Genomic DNA, 20,483 nt, shown 5'->3' with positions numbered 1-20,483 from the left:
AAGGCATTAAACAAGGGAGGTATCCAGCCTCAATTTTAATAACCTATACAACACCCTCCTTCACACTTAAACTTCAAGGTCAGAAAGCTAAGGACTTCACAAGTAGCAGTTCTTCAGCTAATTCAGATCAACTAAGAGAATGGCATGTCTAAACATAATTGTGAGACGATCTATCCTACTCAAAGAGTATTTTTACTCTGATCTTGTCAAAGGACATTACTGAGCTCCTAGTCTTTTCCCCATAAAAAAAATCAGAACTGTTTTGTACCTGTGAGGTTGACATGCGTGAGGTATCTTGTCGGCCTGTTAAATCAGACGAGGAGATATTGACAGGGGCCCCACGATGCAATCGCATACTCACTTTCCGTTCTCTCTCCATTCCAGACACTGGCCGAGGAGATGTGTTTGCTGACCAAAAAAAAAAAAAAAAGAGTAAAACTTAATTTTGTGCCTGTATTTACTAGACAAAATAAACTATTGCAATAAAGGGAAGCCGACAGAGGCATCACTTTATAAGCACCTTCATAATGTCAGAACTATTAAACCCATAAGGCACTCAGTCCCCTTTGATGCCTAACAAGGGAGAGGCTTGTAAGTCAAGAAATTAATGTTAAAAAATACTGTTCTGAAATGTTGAGGGTTGGATTCAAAGAGAACCATGCCAAAACGGACTAGCAGAAGAAGAGTCTCCTACCCCCCAACCCCCTAAAAGCCTTGAGGTGTTGAATGGAGGCAAGAGGAAGAAGTGATTAACTAGAAGGCAGCCCACCTCAAGGCATTCTTTGGCTTACCTGTATGTGAAGTTGGGGTAAGAGGGGTTGGTGGAGCTACATCTTGTGTCCCCCTCAGCCTTCCAGAGGCAGTGGAAGGTAAGCCACGAACTGCAGGATTTCGTGTGTGTCTCAGTCTTTCTTCTCTCTCTCTTCGTTCACGCTCAGCATCTTCGACTGCACGGCTTGCACCCTGCAAGAACATGTAATTTGGCATTATACCAACATTTGGAATCAATTAGTTAAAAACCTGTATTCAGTGTTGAGAGTAGTTGCAGTGTCAATGCTACGCTGCTGAGCTTATCTAGACCACTGAAAGACAGTCAGCAGGGAAAAGCAGACCCTGGGTCCAAATCAGACACAGACTCAGAAGGTAGCAGGTTATTCTCTCAGCCCCGTACCTATTTTTAAAAAGGGAAATGAATGGTGGTCACAATATTTTTTAAATTTTTAACAGGATTTAGTTCTTTATATTAAAAAAATACTTATTTGCCACAATTTCATACAATATTACCTACTAAGAGCAGACAAAATCTGCTCTTCCAGCATGGAACATATCCATGATGCCAGAGGATGTGGAACTTGCAATTGCTAAGAAGATACAAAGAAAACACCCGGGTACCTATAGTATTTGTCCAAAATAGCTCAAAGTTGGAAAATACATTTGTTCAAAGCTGTTGCACAACACTTTTATGACTACACTAAAAACAAAAGAACAGTGGTAGCATCAGACAATATTTTTAAAGAAAGTCAATCCTGACATCTTTCTTCTTATACAGCAGCAAAGAATAGGGGATTTATGTTGATGATTCTTGGAAATCAGTCACAAATATTCAGCCTGGTAGCTACCCAAAGTAGAGAGGAGAAATATCAGGTGCTGGTTTACTTGGCAGATACCTCCAGTATTGGAAGTGCATGCATCTGAATATCAGGTGTTGGGGAGAGTGCTGTTGTGCTTAAAGCTGGTTACTGTGAGAAAATTACACTTCTTATATTCTTGGCTTTGTCAGCTGGAAGAAAGTATTTTAGCTCCACTGAATCCAATGCTATCCTCAATGTACTGCACAATCTCCATATAGACCAAATGCTTAACAATTTGCTTGATCAAACAAACAAAAACCATACCACAGAGATCACTATCCATGTTGCATTCTTATTAGCAAAAGGTGTGAAGCAAAGTGACAATTTCCCTGAAACCCATATGTTGTAGTTCTGAAATCACTGTAATCACTGTTAAAAAAACAACAAAACCAAGTGTGGAATGAACACCAGCAAGTTATCACCTAACACGTTTTGCCTTTTGCTGATGTCTGCATAATATTTACTAATGTTACAATAGAATTAGAGAGGGAAATGCAACAGCTGAAGCAGAAAGTGTGAAATTGGACTGGAAATCAATGATTCAGAAACAAAATGGATTATGGGAGACTTCATAACACTGGTCCTAAGCGGCTAACAAATTATTCTGAAGGCCAGTTTAGGGTGCTTTGCTGCCACATCTAAAGCCCCAAGGGACCTGGAGGCCAAATACCTGAAGGAACACTTCCTTCTCTATCAGCCTACCAGGTCATTAACATCTGTAGCGGAGGTCACATTTATGCTTCCATCACCAAGTGAAGGATAGGGGGTTGTGGTGCATAAGGCCTTCTTGGTGGTGGTTCCTCACCTATGGGATGACTTCCTCCCTGCTGACACACATATTGCACCAATATTATCTGCTGGGTCGACAAGTGAAGACACAGCTCTTTGCCCAGGCTTTTGAGAGGGGGTTAGGCACACTTTTGGAAACTGCAAAAAGGCAGGCAGAATAGGGAATTCTTAACAGAATAAAGTAATTACCTGATGATGAACTATCTCACTGAAAAGATACCCCTATGATCTATGGTGTGAATGATGTACAAAATATTTCCTCATTATCATGAAGAAATGTGACTGCACATGAGTATAACAGATCGATATAGACCAGCTTTGGTTCCAAGAACTGGTGTACAAGTCACACCACATGGCCTTCTAGCAAGGCTTCTGCCTCAGAGTGGATTTTTAGGGATCAAAATGCCTTGGCAAACCTAAAATGTACTGAACTGATCCAAAGACAGTTTTTTTCCTTTTGGTCTGTAATGTAAACATGCTCCAGACAGAACAGAATGGTGTGACATCAACTTGTATCACATTTGCAGAAGAAAGAATGACTAACACTGAGATACAGATATTCAATAGTGTCTGTTAGGGAAGGACGAAAGATGGATGCAAGTCACAAAGAATGGCATACTGAATCTCAAGAGTATGAAATGCATATGCCAATTATTGTGCAACATCTCATACACACCGAGTTCTTTATATTTAAAAAACACAGTTAATTTTATTTTAATCATATATGTGTGTGTAAATCAGAAACCATGCAGATTCACCTTAGCTCTTTATTCAAGTACCCGAGAGAGTGGTCTCTGACCCCATGAGAGTCAGAGAGTCCTCTGCCGACATGTAGACTTCAAAAGATTTTTATGCATAGTCACGTGAAGTACAGGGTTCACTTCCTTAAAATTAAATGGAAGGTACAAGCAAAAGTTTCAACATGTTTCAATTTTTTCTAAAAGAAACTGTTTACCCTGTGTAGCGATACTTCCCTGTTCTAGGCAGCTTGTGGTTACATGTGAAAGCAAAACATTGCAAATGCTTGTTCTAGTAGCTAAGCGGTGAGCTTTACCATTTTTTCTGTATCCTGCTTCTCAACCAGGTCAGAGTCTATCATGTTTTAATCCTAAATCCCCAACCAAACTTATAGATTTCTCTAACAATGCATGCACATACACATAGATATACAGACCCAACATGCAAATAGTGTTTTGTTAATAAAAACTAGAAAAGGTAGCAAGGTTTTTGCTTTTGGAAGAAACAAGAAACACTTTGGAAATCCAGCTAGAGCCACTGTCACAAGCATACAATATTTCTGCTTTCTCGTCTGTCTTGCTATAAATACAGAATGTCAGGCTTTTTTCTGTTTTAAAGTAGGATCTCTTGCTAATCAAAAATTTAAACAAAATGTGAGCAACTGAAAGCCTGCAAATGCAGTACAAATTTATGTCTTCTCTTTGGGTATGCAACTTCTATCTTTGGAAGTACCATTGCCAATTACAAAGCCTTCCAAAGCTTCCAAGTTTTTGCTACAAGGTAAGTGACCGCAAGCTGACCACCAAAGTAATGCAGTTATATCATAAATTTTAATGTCATTCTACAGCCATCTTACAGCTTCCATACCTTCTGGTCATTACAAATTATAAAATAGCTGAAGACAACACCCAGAGAACCCATTTGGTCCCCCAGAGTGATTATGGTAAATGTGCACAACCTCTTACAGCTAGGCAAGGAATGAGACAATATCAGATCATCAGCTTTGATTATTTACAATTGGATACATTGCAAGCTGCCACTCAAATACATAGATCCCCAGTCTTCAAGGATTGACAGAGGCATCCCAAGCCTGTTTACTACAAAGCAAATCGTACTGTGTTCAATGTGGCTTACTCCCAGGTGAGTGCTCACAGATTTGCAGTTTGATACTTTAACCACTAGTCCTGTTATAAAGCTAAAACTGATTTCAGTTTCATTGCTTGTAACAGTTCATACCAAACTGCCATTTGCTACAAACATGAACAAGCACTGTGAAATATATTATTTCCCCTCCAGCACTCAATGTCAGATATCAAGCTCTCACTCTCAGTTTTTCACAATTAAAAAAAAATTAAGTTAGTAAGTACTGACTACTTACAAATTTCAGCATGTTCCAGTCAAATACATAGTCATAGGAGAAGCCTTGTCTGTGGAAGAGGTTTCTGAATAATTGCCTTAGATATGAATAATCCGGTTTGTCATCAAAACGCAACGAGCGGCAAAAATTCAGGTACGTAGCAAATTCAGCTGAAAAGAAATGAGAAATCCTGATGATATTATCATAAAGTCAGTGCAAACAACAATATCCAGCACAGATTCATCAGCTCATCTGCTTTCCAAAGTATTGGCTCAATGCTTCTCATAGTAACCAAGGTGACAGAACCGTGAACTGCTTTTCCCATATGTAATCGGGAAATGATATGTTTTTTCACATGCAGCACAATCCTTCATGACTGTCAATGTATCACCATCAGGGAAATTACTAGGCTACAACGGCAGAGGCAACCTGCAGAGGAGTGTAGAGAGCCCTATTCTAGTCCACAGTGGTATAAACAATAGAAAGATTAAGTATGGTACAAAGTTTAGCAGGTTGCTGAACTAGGATCTGGCAGATCAGGGTTAAAATCTCTATTCAAGCTATGAAGCTGTGTGACTTTGGGCCAGTCACTGTCTCTCAGTCAAAGCTGTCTCACAAGGTTGCTGTGAGGATTAAAAGAACACAATCATGTATGCCACCTGAGTTCCTTGGAGGAAAAGTGCAATGTAACTGTAATTCATAAATGCAATAAAACAAAACAGAGAGATATATATTTCTTTTTAAAGAAATAAAATGCAGCCCCTCCCTTTTTAGCAATGACTGGTATCTTATGCACTGTGAGTGCACATGTGCTAACTGAACATGTAACTCGTTTGTTCATCATGGTAAGCTGCTCATTGAATACCAAACATTGTAGACAAGAGAGAAATCCATACATATACAGCACCTTGGAAAGAGGGGAGCACTAAAAAAAAAGGGGGGGGGGTTGAAGTTGTTTACAAAGCAGCCAAACAACATGCCTTCATTTAACTATTAAATGAAATTTTAACCAAATAACAAGGAAGAGTTAATACATACAAATAAGAGCTAGAATAATTTCTAAGATAGAGAGGTAACAGAAAATGTAACATCAAGTTAATGTAAGTTCCACTGAAGAGTTAGCTTTGAACTCAATACTGAAGACATCTATTTCAGAGAATAAACTTACAAGGGTATCCTTTACACAAAACCTCAATGGGTGTGGACATTTTCTTTTCACTGATGCGTTCATATTTCTGTCTTTTTGTAGCTGCCTTCAATCCCTGCCAGGGGAGGGAGCCCAGGTTAAAATACATGAGTACATAGCCCAAGGACTCCAAGTCATCTCTGCGAGATTGTTCTACAAGGAGTAGAAGAGTGGAGCCATTAGGTTCTATCATCTGGTGAAATGGTTCAAATATGCTTAAAGCAAAAATTACACAACAAAGATCTTACCTGCAAGAAAAACATTGTTAAATAGTTAATTTCAACCTTGCCAATAAAATCAGTATGGAAAAATGGTTTACTCTTGCAATTATCCAACAATTATTCTTAAAGAATCCCATACTGGAAACTGTTCAAATGGCCATATAGGTCCATACCACAACAGAAATACAGAATCATTCACCCACAACACTTGCAGATCAACCAGGGTTTTTCAGCTTTGAGTGTAAAGGCAACCATTATTTAGTTGCTTCTGGCTCCTTCCTGCCCCAAATCCTCTGAATTGAAGAGAGAAGGTGGATCTTATTTCATTTTGCTTGAAACTTTTACAGTCTCTGAATGCTGCTCTTGCCATGCTAGTGTGAGGAGACCTCTCCCCATCATCCCCTGAAATTCATGGAGAACTCTGGGGGAGGGGTGCAAAGACATCTGTGGAGCCCTGCAATCAACCAAGGCAATCCAAGCCACAGTGCCAAGAAGAGACATACTGCAGAAAGCTGCTAACGATGATTCACACCACTGAGCCAAGTTGCAAGCTTAGCCACAATTTCTTGACACAGGCTGCAGTGAAAGACACAGTGTTCTCCAACCCATATCTCTCAGAACTATAATCTTCTTTATGGTAAAGTTCTTTGTTGTTGTGCCATTGGAAACAGCTTCTAGCAAGGCAAGTTTTATGTCTTGCATGCAAGTGGAGGCAAACAGAAACAAAACAAATCCTGAGATAACTTTTACAAGCTTGACCTGAAGGGAAATTTCTTCTCAATCCCATATATGGTAGTCTGACCCCAAGAAGAAATCTACCAAGCTATCCCAATGGAAGTTTATTGGATGAAACACTCCCAACATCTTGTTTGAGGCTGTCACATGCATTAGAGAGCATGACCATTGTTTCACTGATGCACTTACAGCGGAATCCTAACAACATCTATTCAGAAATAAGTCCTACTGGATTCAACAGGGCTCACCCCCAGATCAAAGCCCCCTCTTTTCAATGGTAGCAAGAACAATTTATTTTATCCAGATGTCTTATTGTATGAACACTCCTACAACAATAACCAAAATAATCTGCTACCAGCTCACCAATTCCAAGATGAGTGTTGATAGAGGCATAGCGGGCAGTTCCTGTTAAATTTTTATTTTCACGATATGGAATGTGCTGGTGCGTTCGAGCATCCCGATATTTCTTGGCCAGCCCAAAATCTATGATGTAGACAAGATTGCCCTTCTTGCCTAATCCCATCAGGAAGTTGTCAGGCTTTACATCTCGGTGGATGAAGTTCTTCGAATGAATGTATTCTATTCGGCTAATCTAATTGCAGAAAGACATAATTTCAGAATTACAGCATATAAAACCTTTCAAAAACAACCAGCTGCTCCTTTATCTTGGGCTTTAATATTAAAATCCTACTTTGATAACGTTTAAGCTTAAAAGCTATTTGCTTGCTTTATTATGCCTGAATATTTATTCTACTTAACTCCCTTTTTAAAATACCACAAGCCAGTTTAACTTGTTTCTAACTGTGCAACTGTACACATGACAACTAGGAAGTAAGTCTAATTAAGATCAATAGGATTTACTGCCAGGTACGTGTGTATAAGATTGCAGTCTAAGTGGCTTTCCTCCTGAGTCTTTTGATGAAGCAAGAATTAGTGTCTTAACTGGATCTCACTTTGGGCACTGACAGGGTGACATCCCCCCCACAAAAAGAGCTGTGTAGGGATCCTGAGGGACATCTAGTCCAACACCCTGCAATGCAGAAATCTCAACTAGAGCTTACATGACAGATGGCCATCCAACATCAGCTTAAATAATAATAATAATAATAATAATAATAATAAATTTTATTTATATCCCGCCCTCCCCAGCGGGATATAAAAACCTCCAAGGATCTTCAACTAGGTAAGATTGAGTTTTGGCTCTAAAGATTTTGCTGTAACAGTAGTACAGTGGTACCCCGCAAGACGAATGCCTCGCAAGACGGAAAACCCGCAAGACGAAAGGGTTTTCTGTTTCGGAGGCGCTTCGCAAGACGAATTTCCCTATGGGCTTGCTTCGCAAGACGAAAGCCCATAGGGAAATCTCCGGGGACCTGTTTTAAATTGCTGGCGGTCGGGAGCAAAGCGTTCGCTGCCGACCCCCAGCATTTTAAAATCTCCCCGGGACAGCAGAGAAGTCCCGCCCCGCTCGGGATGGCGGCGCAGAGCTGTCTGCCGTGCCGGGATCAGCGCGGGCTCTGCACGGCCATCGGGAGCCGGGGGCAAAGCCCGCCCCGCTCCAGATGGCCGCGCAAAGCTGCCTGCAGTCCAGGGACTGCAGGCGGATCTGCGCCACCATCCCGAGCGGGGCGCTAAGTCCCGCCCCGCTCGGGATGGCGGCGCAGAGCTGTCTGCCCTGCCGGGACTGCAGGCACATCTGCGCCACCATCCCGAGCGGGGCGCTAAGTCCCGCCCCGCTCTGGATGCCGGCGCAGAGCTGTCTGCCGTCCGGGGACTGCAGGCACATCTGCGCCGCCATCCCGAGCGGGGCGCTAAGTCCCGCCCCGCTCTGGATGCCGGCGCAGAGCTGTCTGCCGTCCGGGGACTGCAGGCACATCTGTGCCGCCATCCCGAGCGGGGCGCTAAGTCCTGCCCCGCTCTGGATGCCGGCGCAGAGCTGTCTGCCGTCCCGGGACTGCCATCCCGAGCGGGGCAGGAGCCTCCATAGGCGCGCGTCACCTCTCCAGCTGGGAGAGGGCGCGCGGGGCTAAAGCAGCCCCCTGCGACCCTCTCCCGGTTGGAGAGGTGACGCGCGCCTATGGCAGGAGCCTCCATAGGCGCGGGTCACCTCTCCAGCTGGGAGAGCGTGCGGGGGGGGGGGGCTAAAGCAGCCCCCTGCGACCCTCCCCCGGCTGGAGAGGTGACGCGCGCCTATGGCAGTTGCCTCCATAGGCGCGTGTCACCTCTCCAGCCGGGGGAGGGTCGCAGGGGGCTGCTTTAGCCCCCCGCGCGCTCTCCCAGCTGGAGAGGTGACGCGCGCCTATGGAGGCTCCTGCCATAGGCGCGCGTCACCTCTCCAGCCGGGGGAGGGTCGCAGGGGGCTGCTTTAGCCCCGCGCGCGCTCTCCCAGCTGGAGAGGTGACGCGCGCCTATGGAGGCTCCTGCCATAGGCGCGTGTCACCTCTCCAGCCGGGGGAGGGTCGCAGGGGGCTGCTTTAGCCCCCCGCGCGCTCTCCCAGCTGGAGAGGTTACCCGCGCCTATGGAGGCTCCTGCCATAGGCGCGTGTCACCTCTCCAGCCGGGGGAGGGTCGCAGGGGGCTGCTTTAGCCCCCCGCGCGCTCTCCCAGCTGGAGAGGTGACGCGCGCCTATGGAGGCTCCTGCCATAGGCGCACGTCACCTCTCCAGCCGGGAGAGGGTCGCAGGGGGCTGCTTCTCTGCTCCCGCCCGCCAGCATTTTAAAATCGCCCCAGGACAGCAGGGGCTTTTAAAATGCTGGAGGTCGGCAGCAAAGCCCTCCTGTCCCCGGAGCTTGCGGGGCGGGAGGTGGGAAGAAGGGCTTTTCTTCCCACCACCAGCCTTCAGAACAGCTTTCTGAAGGCTGGGGGTGGGAAGAAAAGCCCTTGTCCCCCCCCCCTCAGCCTTCAGAAGAGGTCGGGGGACAGCAGAAAACTGTGTACTGCTGAAAAATATTGGTGGGTCCAGCAGGCAAGATGGTGAATGGTGCTGTGGCTGGTCCAGGGAGGGGCTCTCTTCCAAGCCCCTGGGAGCCTCAGCCAGTGCCCAAACTGTCTGACTACTGACCCTGGCGTCATCTAGCACCATTGCTATATCATTTCAGTGCCACTTGCTTGCATAAAGCATGGTTTCCAGATGCTTCAAATGGTAGCAGTACACATAACTGGAATATTTATGGTCCTGTTGTTTTACTTCAACCTTTCTGAACCTAAGGGTTTAAAAATGGACACACATACAGACATCCTAATATCCATTAGTGAAGATATTATTCATGGACATATTTAGTTCTTATTGTCTTCTATGTCTGTGCAGAAGTACAAACCAAGAATGTCTTCACACTTATTTTGGAAGAACAATTCACAAGTTGATTTATATAACATTTTCAGGAAGTTATGTATTATGCATAAACTGGCCAATTTTTGTGGCAGCAAAGTTTTAAATACATATAGGCTCAGATTCTGCAACTTGATCCTAACATAAAGTTGAAGAATCTGTAAAACTTGATGTGTTGACTGTTGTTACCCCTTGAGGGAAAGATTAGCTTTTAAAATAATTGCAAACCCTCATGTCAAGAGATAGATAAGGAATGTAGCCTAACACACTAGAAACGGGTGAATGCTTTAGAATCCAGCCCAGCAGCCACTAACTACACAGCCTCTCTTTGCAACCCTGAGAACAATCCATTTTGGAAAAAGTATGTATTTTAAAGAAGCACAAGCATGTTTCTCACTGCAGCTAAATTGGTCTGATTCACACTGGCAAAAATAACTTTAAAAGCATTATTTGTACTGGACACATTTTATTTTCTGGTATATGAAGAGAATAGCTTAAGTGGTAGGCTTTCTACCTGCCCTCTGAAAGAAAGGAGTCCCAAATTTTGTTCCATATAAGACAATTGTTCCATATAAGACAATTATTTATAGAATGCAGAGAGGATTTAAGGAAGCCCTCCTACCCAATAATCAAGACATGCAAAGATTTTAATACCATTTGGTCAGCAAGTAAAAGGACTGTCTTGAGGCTGAATTTTCTTGAACAGAAGTTAAAGAGATCTTCAAGGCTTGGTCCCAACAATTCCATCACCATTACATTGTAGTCACCTTCAGCACCGCACCATTTGATTGTGGGAATGCCCACTAGAAAAAAGGGGAAAAATTACTATTGTATTTTGTGAAAACAGAAGGTATCTGCACAAAATATGTATGACACACCCACAGATTATTATCTAAATTACAGCACATTTTTCTTCCTGAAAAATGTATGCATTTGGGGGGGAGGAGATGGGGGGAAGAGACTGGAACTGGAGGAAGGTCCTGGGACACCTTGTATAGATGTGCTTCCAATGGGATGTGATCTTCTCCTTCTATCTAAGTACAAGTACTCCCTATTAAGAAGCCAAAAGGGAGGGAAAGACCATTGTTGTGCTATGAATCCTAACTATCAGGCATCAAATTAGTCTACAGTAGCTATGAATACTCAGAATTCAACAAATATTTTATAGCATATTTGTATATGACATTTTAAATCTGTGCTGTTTAACCTGGGCTCAGAAATTATGAGGTTCCCTTGGTTACAGCTTCAGAAGATTCCCCCCAAATAAGTTCTGAGAGTTGCTCAATTCTTTCACCACTACCTGCATTCCCCACTCTGACTGATATTACTATGTCATAATTCTAGGTAATTAAAGCTAGAAGATCAGAATAAAGAACACTTTAAACAAGAGATGGGTAACCTCTGACCCTCCAGGTGTTGTTGGACTCCAAGTTGCATCAGCTCTGGCTAGCAAGGTGATTGGCAGGGGATAATGAGAGATGTAGTCCAGAAACATTGATTTCCCACCCCTACTTTAAAATAATCTGAATCATGCAAGCAGCTGGCTCAGTGGTTACCAGCACAGAGCGGAACTGTGCCAGGTCTGCATTTGGCTTCTCTCTCCAGCATTGCAAGATTGTATGAGTAAGAGCACATATATTTATGCATCATCTAGAGTAACACAATGCAGAACTGTAATAATATCTGCTGAACCCCATCTCCAGAGTATATTTGCCTAACTTGGGGAAGGCACATTCAGGTACTCTGCAATGGACAATGCTACTCATCTGAAATGAGTAGCAAATTACAAGACTTGCAAGAACTATGCCCATGTAGTTAACTGTTGTCAGTTAACAGATCCACACTCAAGGTTATAGCAAAACAAATGTAATAATTTTTGTGCCTCTGAAACTATAAAAAGCAGTTTGCAATTACTGAGAAAAAGTATAGGTCCAAACAAGAAAGCTTCTCACGAAGTTCAAGAGTGAAATGGTATCTTGCCTATATGGTATTACATGCAAAGACCATGCCTTTAAGTAAAAGGATCTGCCCAGTTTTAAGATTGTCAAACCAGGATTGACACTACTGTCAGAACATAATTTCAATAATATATATATCTCATTTGTGTGATTGAAAACCTCTCATGTTCATGATCTACAGCTCAAGAGTTCCTTTCTTTTAACATTACAACTCAGAAATATGTCACAGATAAACAACAACTTGATTTGCATTTAAGTAACGAGCAGACAGGTTGAGGTAGTGTTGGTAATCCACGGGCTCAGAGGGTAACTCTTAGTGAAGCAATTGTTTGTCAGCCTCACAACCCCCTGTGTAAACAAGAGCCTACCTTATTAGAACATTGAGAATGAAGACTAAAACTGAAGTCCCACCCATACTTACTTAGGATTAAAGACTCAATGAAGTCAGTGCTACTCTTATTTCTAAGAAAGCACATTTAGGATTCTACTGCCGTAGCTCCCTAGTGCATGGCAGGAAGGTAACCATGAAATCACTTGTGCACATATGCAGTGCTATCTGCCTTCTTCAGTTTATAGCTAGAACATTAGTACCCATATGACTTATCAGCACAGATAATTTTTACCTCCACCCTGCATCATTTTGTAAATTTTGCTTTCTATATGGAGTTGAGGATGTTTGGTTTTCACACATTCCAATTTGATGGCAACCTCTTCTCCAGCAGCAATGTCAGTCCCTAAAGGAGAGAAGAAAACACAACTTCAAAATCCAAGACTATCAAACATGAACTAACCAAAGGAATTGCTTATACACCCTGGCAATGTGTGTAACAGTTGCTGGCATCACAAGGTAGTTGTACGGAATAACCAAGAAGGGGGGTGAACCATGCAAGCCTTGGAGAAAAAGGTGGAGATGTCAGTCGCCAACCTGGCATCTAGAGATCTCCACGTGGTTGCAATTGTACCCACATCAGGAGCAAAATGCGCCTGGTGCCCAGCTAATTTCTAACACTGCATGTGCATTCCCCTCATGCTTTTGAACTGATATAACTTGCATTGGTAGTGTCACCTATACATTACAGGCAGCCCTGTTTACACATGTTCAATATGTGTATGACCCAGAAATGTCATAAAGACATCAATGAAATATCTCTAAAAGGGTGGAACACGGGCAGGGCAGAGGTGGAATGGTGTGTTTGCAGGCTTTTTCAATGGGTTTTAATTATACACAATTTCACTGATGCATGCGGTGCCCGGGAACATAACCCACGCGTAAACAGGATACAATCTAGGCAAACTTAAGCCCATTTAAGTCTTAGTGATTTCACAGTGGGTTGTATCCAAGGGTGTCCGCAAGTGAGCAGAACAGATTTCCTCTTGTGCAACTGAACTTTTCTTTTCTCCCTCCTGCAGTTCCCATGCCATATACCCTCAAAAACTGCTTTGGAGGTTTGGGGGAGTCTTCAGAGAAACCTAGGGTGTGCACAGCTGGCTGCAGGGGGGAAAGATAAGAAGATGAAGTCCTGTCCACAAGCCCATTCACACATTAGCTCTTCATCAAAATCAATGGGACATAAGGGCTCTAAAATGATGGTTAAGATTCTACATTCATCTGTTGTGTGCAAAAGTAATTCCTTAATTTATAACCAATGATTTCAATAGGTTTCTTATTACTCAGTTTCTCAGTATCCACTAAGTTGTGTTTTGTAATGCAGCATGTACTGTACTACAGTATCATGAGCACCTGCAGATTATGTCCTATTTAATATACACAAATCAAAGGGAATTTATTTATTTCATAAAATTTATACACCACTTGATTGTAAAAAACCTCAAAGCAGTTTACAAAAGATAAAATAGTAAAATCAAGGAAATTTCACAACCATACTTAAAAACATATAAAAGTTAAAATGCTAAAGCATTACCTCAACTTTCTAAGCATCAGGGTAGGCTTGTTTAAACAAAAACATTTTTAGCAGGTACCAAAAAGAGTACAGTGAAGGCACCTGCTTGATCTCAATAGGCAGGGAATTCCAAAGTGTAGGCTGCTACACTAAACAATCACATTCTTACATGAAAAATGTTGATGTATGTTTTTAGCTTATAGTTGATTTTATCTTTCAAATGTTTTATAGAGCTGTTTTTACTGATAATGTTATTGTTTTATTCCCTTTGTAAACTACTTTGAGGTTTTTTGTTAACAATTAAGTGGTACACATAAATTTTATGAAATAAATAGACAAGCATGGTAGGGCTGTAATTAACAAAGAAAAAATAGTCTACTTTCAGTCTCATCTAAGTCTGGGAGCAGACGAAATGCAAGAGGAGAGAGAACATACGAATTTAAGGCATGCCTTTAAGCTGATAAGGACATTCCACGCTCGTGAATAGGCAGGCCCACTTGCATACAAGACACAGGAAATGTCAATGACAAGCAACGGATTGCACACAGCACAATGACTTCTCCAGGTTCACATCTTGATTTAGCTGAGCCTTCTAGTTTTAAACACTGTCTCCCCTTTCTAAACATGATTTTATTTGGAAGGCTCTTGCATGTAGCACCAGTGTTTCACATACAGACTACATTATACACATAATGATTTTGGCTAAGAGAGAGAGGTTAATATCCGAGGTAACAAGGGATTAACTTTTTTTAAACAGAATGAATGCAACAGTAGTGTTACAATATACAACTTGGTTTTAGGTACAGTCATACCTCGTTACGTTTGCTTCATGTTACATTATTTCAGGTTACGTCCCGCAGCGACCCGGAAGTACCGGAAAGGGTTACTTCTGGGTTTCGCCACTCGCGCATGCACACAAGCGCCAAATCGCGCCGCGCACCTGCACAGATACGGCGCTTCAGGTTGTGCTCTTTTCATGTTGTGAACGGGCCTCTGGAATGGATCGCATTCGCAACCAGATGTACCACTGTATATGAAGACTGTGACATGGTGTGCACACACATTGTGCATGCATGCACTCTCTCACTCAGGGGGTCGTCTTTAACATGTCCCATATTAAGCCTTCTATATTGTACTTATATAGGGGAGAACTAGGAAGAAGTATGCTGCTTAAAAGGGTCAAGCCATTTTACTGCATATTATCTTTAGAACAGTACATAAAATATTAACTCCACTAAGCAAAAACCACAGGCCATAAGCAATTTGTTCTTTATTCACTTAAGAAGGGGCTCAGCTGCAACCATGCACAGTTAGGTACAGATTCCTGAGCAAGGAAGCTTCTCTTAGGTAAGCACATTTTCTGCCAAAAAAAGTTTCTAGTGACTGGGCAACATTTCACAATTCTTAAGAAAACAGAAGCTGGCTAAAGGTCAAATTCTGGGATAAGTATCATGTCTATGTAAGATATATTTCACCAAATGAAGTTGTTAGCTATGTTTTCAAATTAATGCACAATACTAATTTGCCATGGGACTCGCAGCTTCTGCTACAATAGGAGGAGTTGGGATCTTCCTGACTAAGAAGTGGCAAAAACTACTTCTGTTATAAAAGGAATCCGCACCAATGAAAAACCAAAAACCTCAAGATCTTCCTATCAGACATTAACATTTATTTTATGACTAGCAGAAGCTGAGAAACCCCTACATCTCCTATCTAGAGACAGAACTTTGCACTGGATTATCTGGAATACCTACTTACAGCCTCAAACCAAGTAACAAAGGCCAACTGACCTCTACAACATATACAAAGAAATAACAGCATTGGTCTTGCTGATGCAGCAGAGTAACACTGATAGTGCGAGCTATACTTCCATACATTAAAAAGCTGTTCCAGAAGAACTCAACTCAAGGATTCCTAGGATCTACTTTTCAATACAATATGGAAGTTGTTACAGAGCAAAGATGACTATTCACCAAAGCTATTAGGCAATATCCAACTGTTGTGTTCTGCTTGTGCAACCGATTCCCCCTTCCTCTCTTCTCTGAAGTCCCCTGGGTGACCCCCAACCCAAAATCTGTTCTGGAGGGTTAGGGACCTCTCCACAAACTGAGAAGATTGGAAGGCATGAGTGACAGCAGAACAGCTAAGAGCAAGTCCATTCATTCCATGGGTGCAACAATGGATCTTGTGTTGGGAAGATTTTGTAACATACCAATACTCTAAGTGAGCACAAATGTTTCTTCAGTATAGCTTAATTGTATTGTACCTACAAGGGCTTAATTGTATTGTACCTACAAGGGCTGCTTTGGAAATCATTCGTGAGAGGGCAAGGTATCTATCCATCTTTTAAATACATAAAGGAGTATGGGAAATATTCTTACAAGAGACCAATGCTTAACTATGGTTTAACACAACTGACCAACGTGCTCGTGTTCACTGCTCTGGAGTCCCTGCTTCATTTTTCACATGTTCCTTGCTACAACAAGCTACAAGCCTTGGACTGTTGTGCTGCCTATACCTGGGCTCAAAGTTTGTTTCCCCCAAACAAATCATGAGTAGTAAGGTAAGAATAAACCTTGGCTACCTCTTATAATTTGTTCGGAGAGAAACAAACCACAATATCTGGTCTGAATATACAAGTCAAAGCTTGTGCCTTATTGCTCCCAGAGCAGTATGGCCAACAGCAAGGGACGAACAAAGCAGGAAGCTTTGATCAGCAGGCACCCACTACTAATTTGCAATAAACTGTGGTTAAACATTAAATATGCTTTATTGCGACGTGGAAACCAGTTCACTTATAGGCATGAAAGACTTCACTGTGTTAGGGGAAAGTCCCAGAATTAGACATTTGGGCAGATTTTCTCTTTCTTTCAAGGATTACAATGGTTAAACATTTAACCATCTTCAGTGCTTTGTTTTAAGCTACTCTCTGTTGTTTCACAAATATGACAATTTAAAGACTCATTATTTGGATGCTGATATTCTAACGAATTGCATACACATGGCCAAAATATGTATGTGCTTAATACCTATTTGACACACCATCTTTATATATAGGCTACAGATGCCTGCAGCCTCTCTTGTACTTAATTCTCAAAATGAAAATAATCAAATAGGTAGCTCCTCCTCACATAAGCTAGAAACATCTGCCTGATATTTGACAGCCAGATGGACTATGTTATTAAGAACAAGACTAAAACAACTCTTCTGATTATATACAAAGTTTCCTAACCTGCACAACTACTTTAACTACTGCTCCCATAGGTGGAGCTGCCACAGCACGACCTTTCTCCTTCTGGGGCCGCACCCTTATATATAGCTCCAAAATAACTGCTGTACTTCATAACTCTCAGATAGCTAATGATCCTGTAGTGTAGAGAAATACCTTAAAACTGTTCTCAAGTAGCTTTATCAGTAGGCCAAAACCAACACCAAGGATGGTGACACTAAGATTCTAGAAAACTGCATTCCCACAATCTTTGAAAACAGATGTCCAGTTTTAGAGTACAATGATTCAAAACTAAAGTGCTAGTTGTTCTCATCTGCCCCCCAACAGTGAAGAACAAAGAAGTACACAAGTTATTTAATGTTATTAACACATCCATATTCTAAAGGCCAGCCATGCACTGAAGCAGATTTCAAGAGGGTGGGGACCCTCTCAATTAACAAGAATTAAGAAGGCTTCACAACTGGTCTCACTGCTCCTGACATGCATAAATTAGTGTATTTTTAAACGCAGGAGCTCAGACTTGGATTGACTTACACCCTTGTGTAGATAGCAGCATGCACAGTCAGCAATCCCATTACAGTCACTCAATGCATACTGCAATGCATAGACATATGCCTTTGCAGGATTGAACCATTAACTATTTGCCAGCATCAGTTTCATCTATCAGATTTTTTCCCCTGGCTTACCTTTGCATAAAGCCTATGAATTTGAAAGGCGACACCTAGACTAGCTTACAACATACAAAATGCAGGAGAAAATCCACATCATCCCTCAGGGTCTATTAAAGATTTATTACCAAAGATGTAAGTTAGCAGGCCTCTGGCTCAGGTTCACAGTTACACTGCCATCAAAATTAGGGGACTAAGCTGAAAATAACCAGGTGTGCCTTAGTTCCAGAAAGCAGCGCAAAACCTGTAATTTCTCCCCATGTGACAATTCAGCTAAAAGCTATAGCAGACATGACAAGTGACAAAAGGAGAAGAGTTACTTTGCAAAAAATAACCTAAACCTAGGCAATTATCTCTTTCAAACCAGGCTACTTCCTGGAAGCCTCACAGTAAACAACTCCATCTGAGTATTATTAATTTTTCTTCACCGAAAGCTGGTGCATTTCCAAACCTCATACTTCACTGTCAGAACCCTTCGGCCCAGAAACATGCAGTCAGGAATTTTTTTCCACCCCAGCTTAGAAGCCAAATAAAAGAAGTGGGGAAGAAAGGGGGGGGGGGAGAGAGAGAGAGGGGAGAGAAAGGAGACAAGAGCGATTTGCCCAAGGTCACAAAGGAAGTAACTGGGCACTACTGGGGCTCTCCCAGTCCTCATTTCCCCCCGTGTCGAGCCAAGGCTAACTGTAAACACGCTTGCTCTGAAGTCAGTCTCCCTGCAATACCCAGGTCTTCCTTCCGAGTAAACCCTGACTGTAACTGCGGTGGTTGAGCAGGCGAGGGACACGACGGTTTTACTTCCCGCTACGGGGCTTGATGCGCTTCTTGGGCGTTCCTCTGTCACCTCACGGGAAAGCAGAGTCCGCTTGGGGTGGGGGGGCCGCGACCTGAAGGCCCCACCAGAGCGCCAGAGGCAAAGCGACCCCCGAACTCGCTTCTCCAAAGACAGCCGCTTCCCTCAGGCCGTCGTCGCGCCCCCCCTTCCCCAACCCCCTCTCGGTTCATGCCAGAGCGGCGCCCCCTCACCGAGGTAAATGTCCCCGAAGGAGCCGCTCCCGATCTTCCGGCCAAGCCGGTACCGGTTCCCGACTCTCAACTCCATCGAGGCGGCTCGGCAGGACCCGGACCCAGTCGCGAGGGACCCTGACTCAGAGCAGGGCGACGCCAGAGACCATCGCGGCCCTTAGCCCCGCCTCTCGACGCCGGAGGGATTCGGGGGCGACAGCGCACCCCGGGTGGGGAGGATGGACGCAGATTCCCCGAGACCCGGATCCTCCCTCAGCGCAGCTAAGCCCCAGCCGCCATATTATGTGACCTCACTTCCTTGGCAACAGGGGGCGGAGCTTTGCGACGGAGGAGCATCCTCTTCTGAGGGAAAGCTGGGTCAGGGGGACCAGATTGTGAGGCCGCGCGCGCGAGCGAGAAAGAGGTGGGGAGGGAGAGGGGCCGCGTCTCCATGGTAACCGCTGGGCGCTGGAACCTGGGCGCGGGGCTTCCCCTCGGCTCATTGGCCGCTTTCGCCCCGCGGTAGGGTTTGGACTTGGCCCCACCCGTGAGAACCGAGGCAGCTGCCACCCCATAACCAGGGCTCCGCTCACGGGCGGGTCCAGCAGCAGCTGGCTGCGCCCTAGTATTGTCAGAGATAATTGGGCTTATTCACACAAACTTTTCTATAGGCTTCTGAGGCTGGAATAGCACGAAGCATGGTTGCAATACCGTCACGTAACCCCGTAAAAAGATGGTGCCAAAGCACATGCTGGGGTTTGTCAACCCTCAAGATCTGAAACCGTTTCCAATTGATTCATGGATGGCAGTGTCCTTTCTTGAGGCGGGGCGGCTGGCAGTGGGAGAACTTGCGGAAATGTTATGAAATCATAAGGATGAAGGTGGTTCAAGGAAGGCTATTCTTGAGATGTAAAGCTGTTTCTTATCGTTTCCCCGCTTCAATTTGGGATTTGAGCTCAGGATTTGCACCCTCCCCCAGGATGTGGCTGAAAAACAGGTTTCACATTTGGGCTGAGTTGTCTTTAATATGGGCCTTTTCATCTGGGAGAAGTGAATTCATGAATTTACTTCGTATTCATTTTATAGTGTTCTTACTCAAAGGCATGAATAGGAGGAGCCACGATGCATATGTTTTACACTGGATGTTTTGCAGCTGATAAGCATCAGTCTGACTTAATTATGGTGTTTGGTGTAACGTGAAGAAACAAACCTTAACTTTGCTCTTTTATATCTAACTTGAGCTCTTTGGATTGCCAAGGTTAAGAATGTATTCATCAGTCTGCTTTGTGTAGTCCACAAAATTGTGTGCCCTAACAGATTTGTCTCTTGAGGTGCCACTAGACTCTTTAGTTTCTTATGAAAGTTGACATTCAACATCATTCATTTAATACAAGATGACATCATTTTAGGTTCTCTTTAGAATGGACATAGTGAAAATATCATGTGGATCCAGAATTTTGGGAAGTCTTAGTGGACACTTTTTATATATAAAATGTCAAAATGTATTTATAACCATAGTGTGTTAGGCACAGTACTTGTTTCCTACTCTTTAAGATGGTAGGAAGAAGAAAACTGTGTTATCACTTTACACATAAAACATTAGAAAAGTAAAGTACTTTATTTACCAATGAGTCTGAAAAGTGCTGGTCAGAGTCTTAAATGATCTGAGGCATGAGTATCTAAAGGAGGATTCCCCCCAAAAACATTTCATAGTTAACCCATATTATGAAAGGTTGTTG

At 43.1% G+C, this 20,483-nt stretch overlaps 2 protein-coding genes across 8 annotated transcripts in view; one reads left to right on the top strand and one right to left on the bottom strand.

Annotated features, from left to right (window-relative positions):
* CSNK1D (casein kinase 1 delta) overlaps window positions 1-19,093 on the bottom strand; it is a 41,145-nt gene extending 22,052 nt beyond the window's left edge. For 4 of the 7 annotated variants that reach the window (XM_081184631.1, XM_081184634.1, XM_081184636.1 and 1 more), the window contains exons 1-8: window positions 18,766-19,092; window positions 12,568-12,678; window positions 10,641-10,789; window positions 7,021-7,249; window positions 5,684-5,854; window positions 4,537-4,685; window positions 792-963; window positions 269-408 (exon numbers count right to left, since the gene is read on the bottom strand). In XM_081184631.1, the coding sequence (XP_081040757.1) occupies window positions 269-408; window positions 792-963; window positions 4,537-4,685; window positions 5,684-5,854; window positions 7,021-7,249; window positions 10,641-10,789; window positions 12,568-12,678; window positions 18,766-18,841 (1,197 nt within the window). In that variant the 5' untranslated portion in view covers window positions 18,842-19,092. Of the gene's footprint in view, window positions 1-268; window positions 409-791; window positions 964-4,536; window positions 4,686-5,683; window positions 5,855-7,020; window positions 7,250-10,640; window positions 10,790-12,567; window positions 12,679-18,765 lie in introns of all 7 variants that reach the window. The other 3 variants (XM_081184632.1, XM_081184630.1, XM_081184633.1) reach the window with 2 other exon arrangements.
* MBTD1 (mbt domain containing 1) overlaps window positions 1-20,483 on the top strand; it is a 124,694-nt gene that overhangs the window by 40,743 nt on the left and 63,468 nt on the right. The window lies entirely within an intron of this gene.

The sequence above is a fragment of the Podarcis bocagei genome, assembly GCF_964188305.1.
Source record: "Podarcis bocagei genome assembly, chromosome: 2".
NCBI classification, from domain to species: domain Eukaryota; kingdom Metazoa; phylum Chordata; class Lepidosauria; order Squamata; family Lacertidae; genus Podarcis; species Podarcis bocagei.
This window is presented reverse-complemented; position numbering and strand designations above follow the sequence as displayed.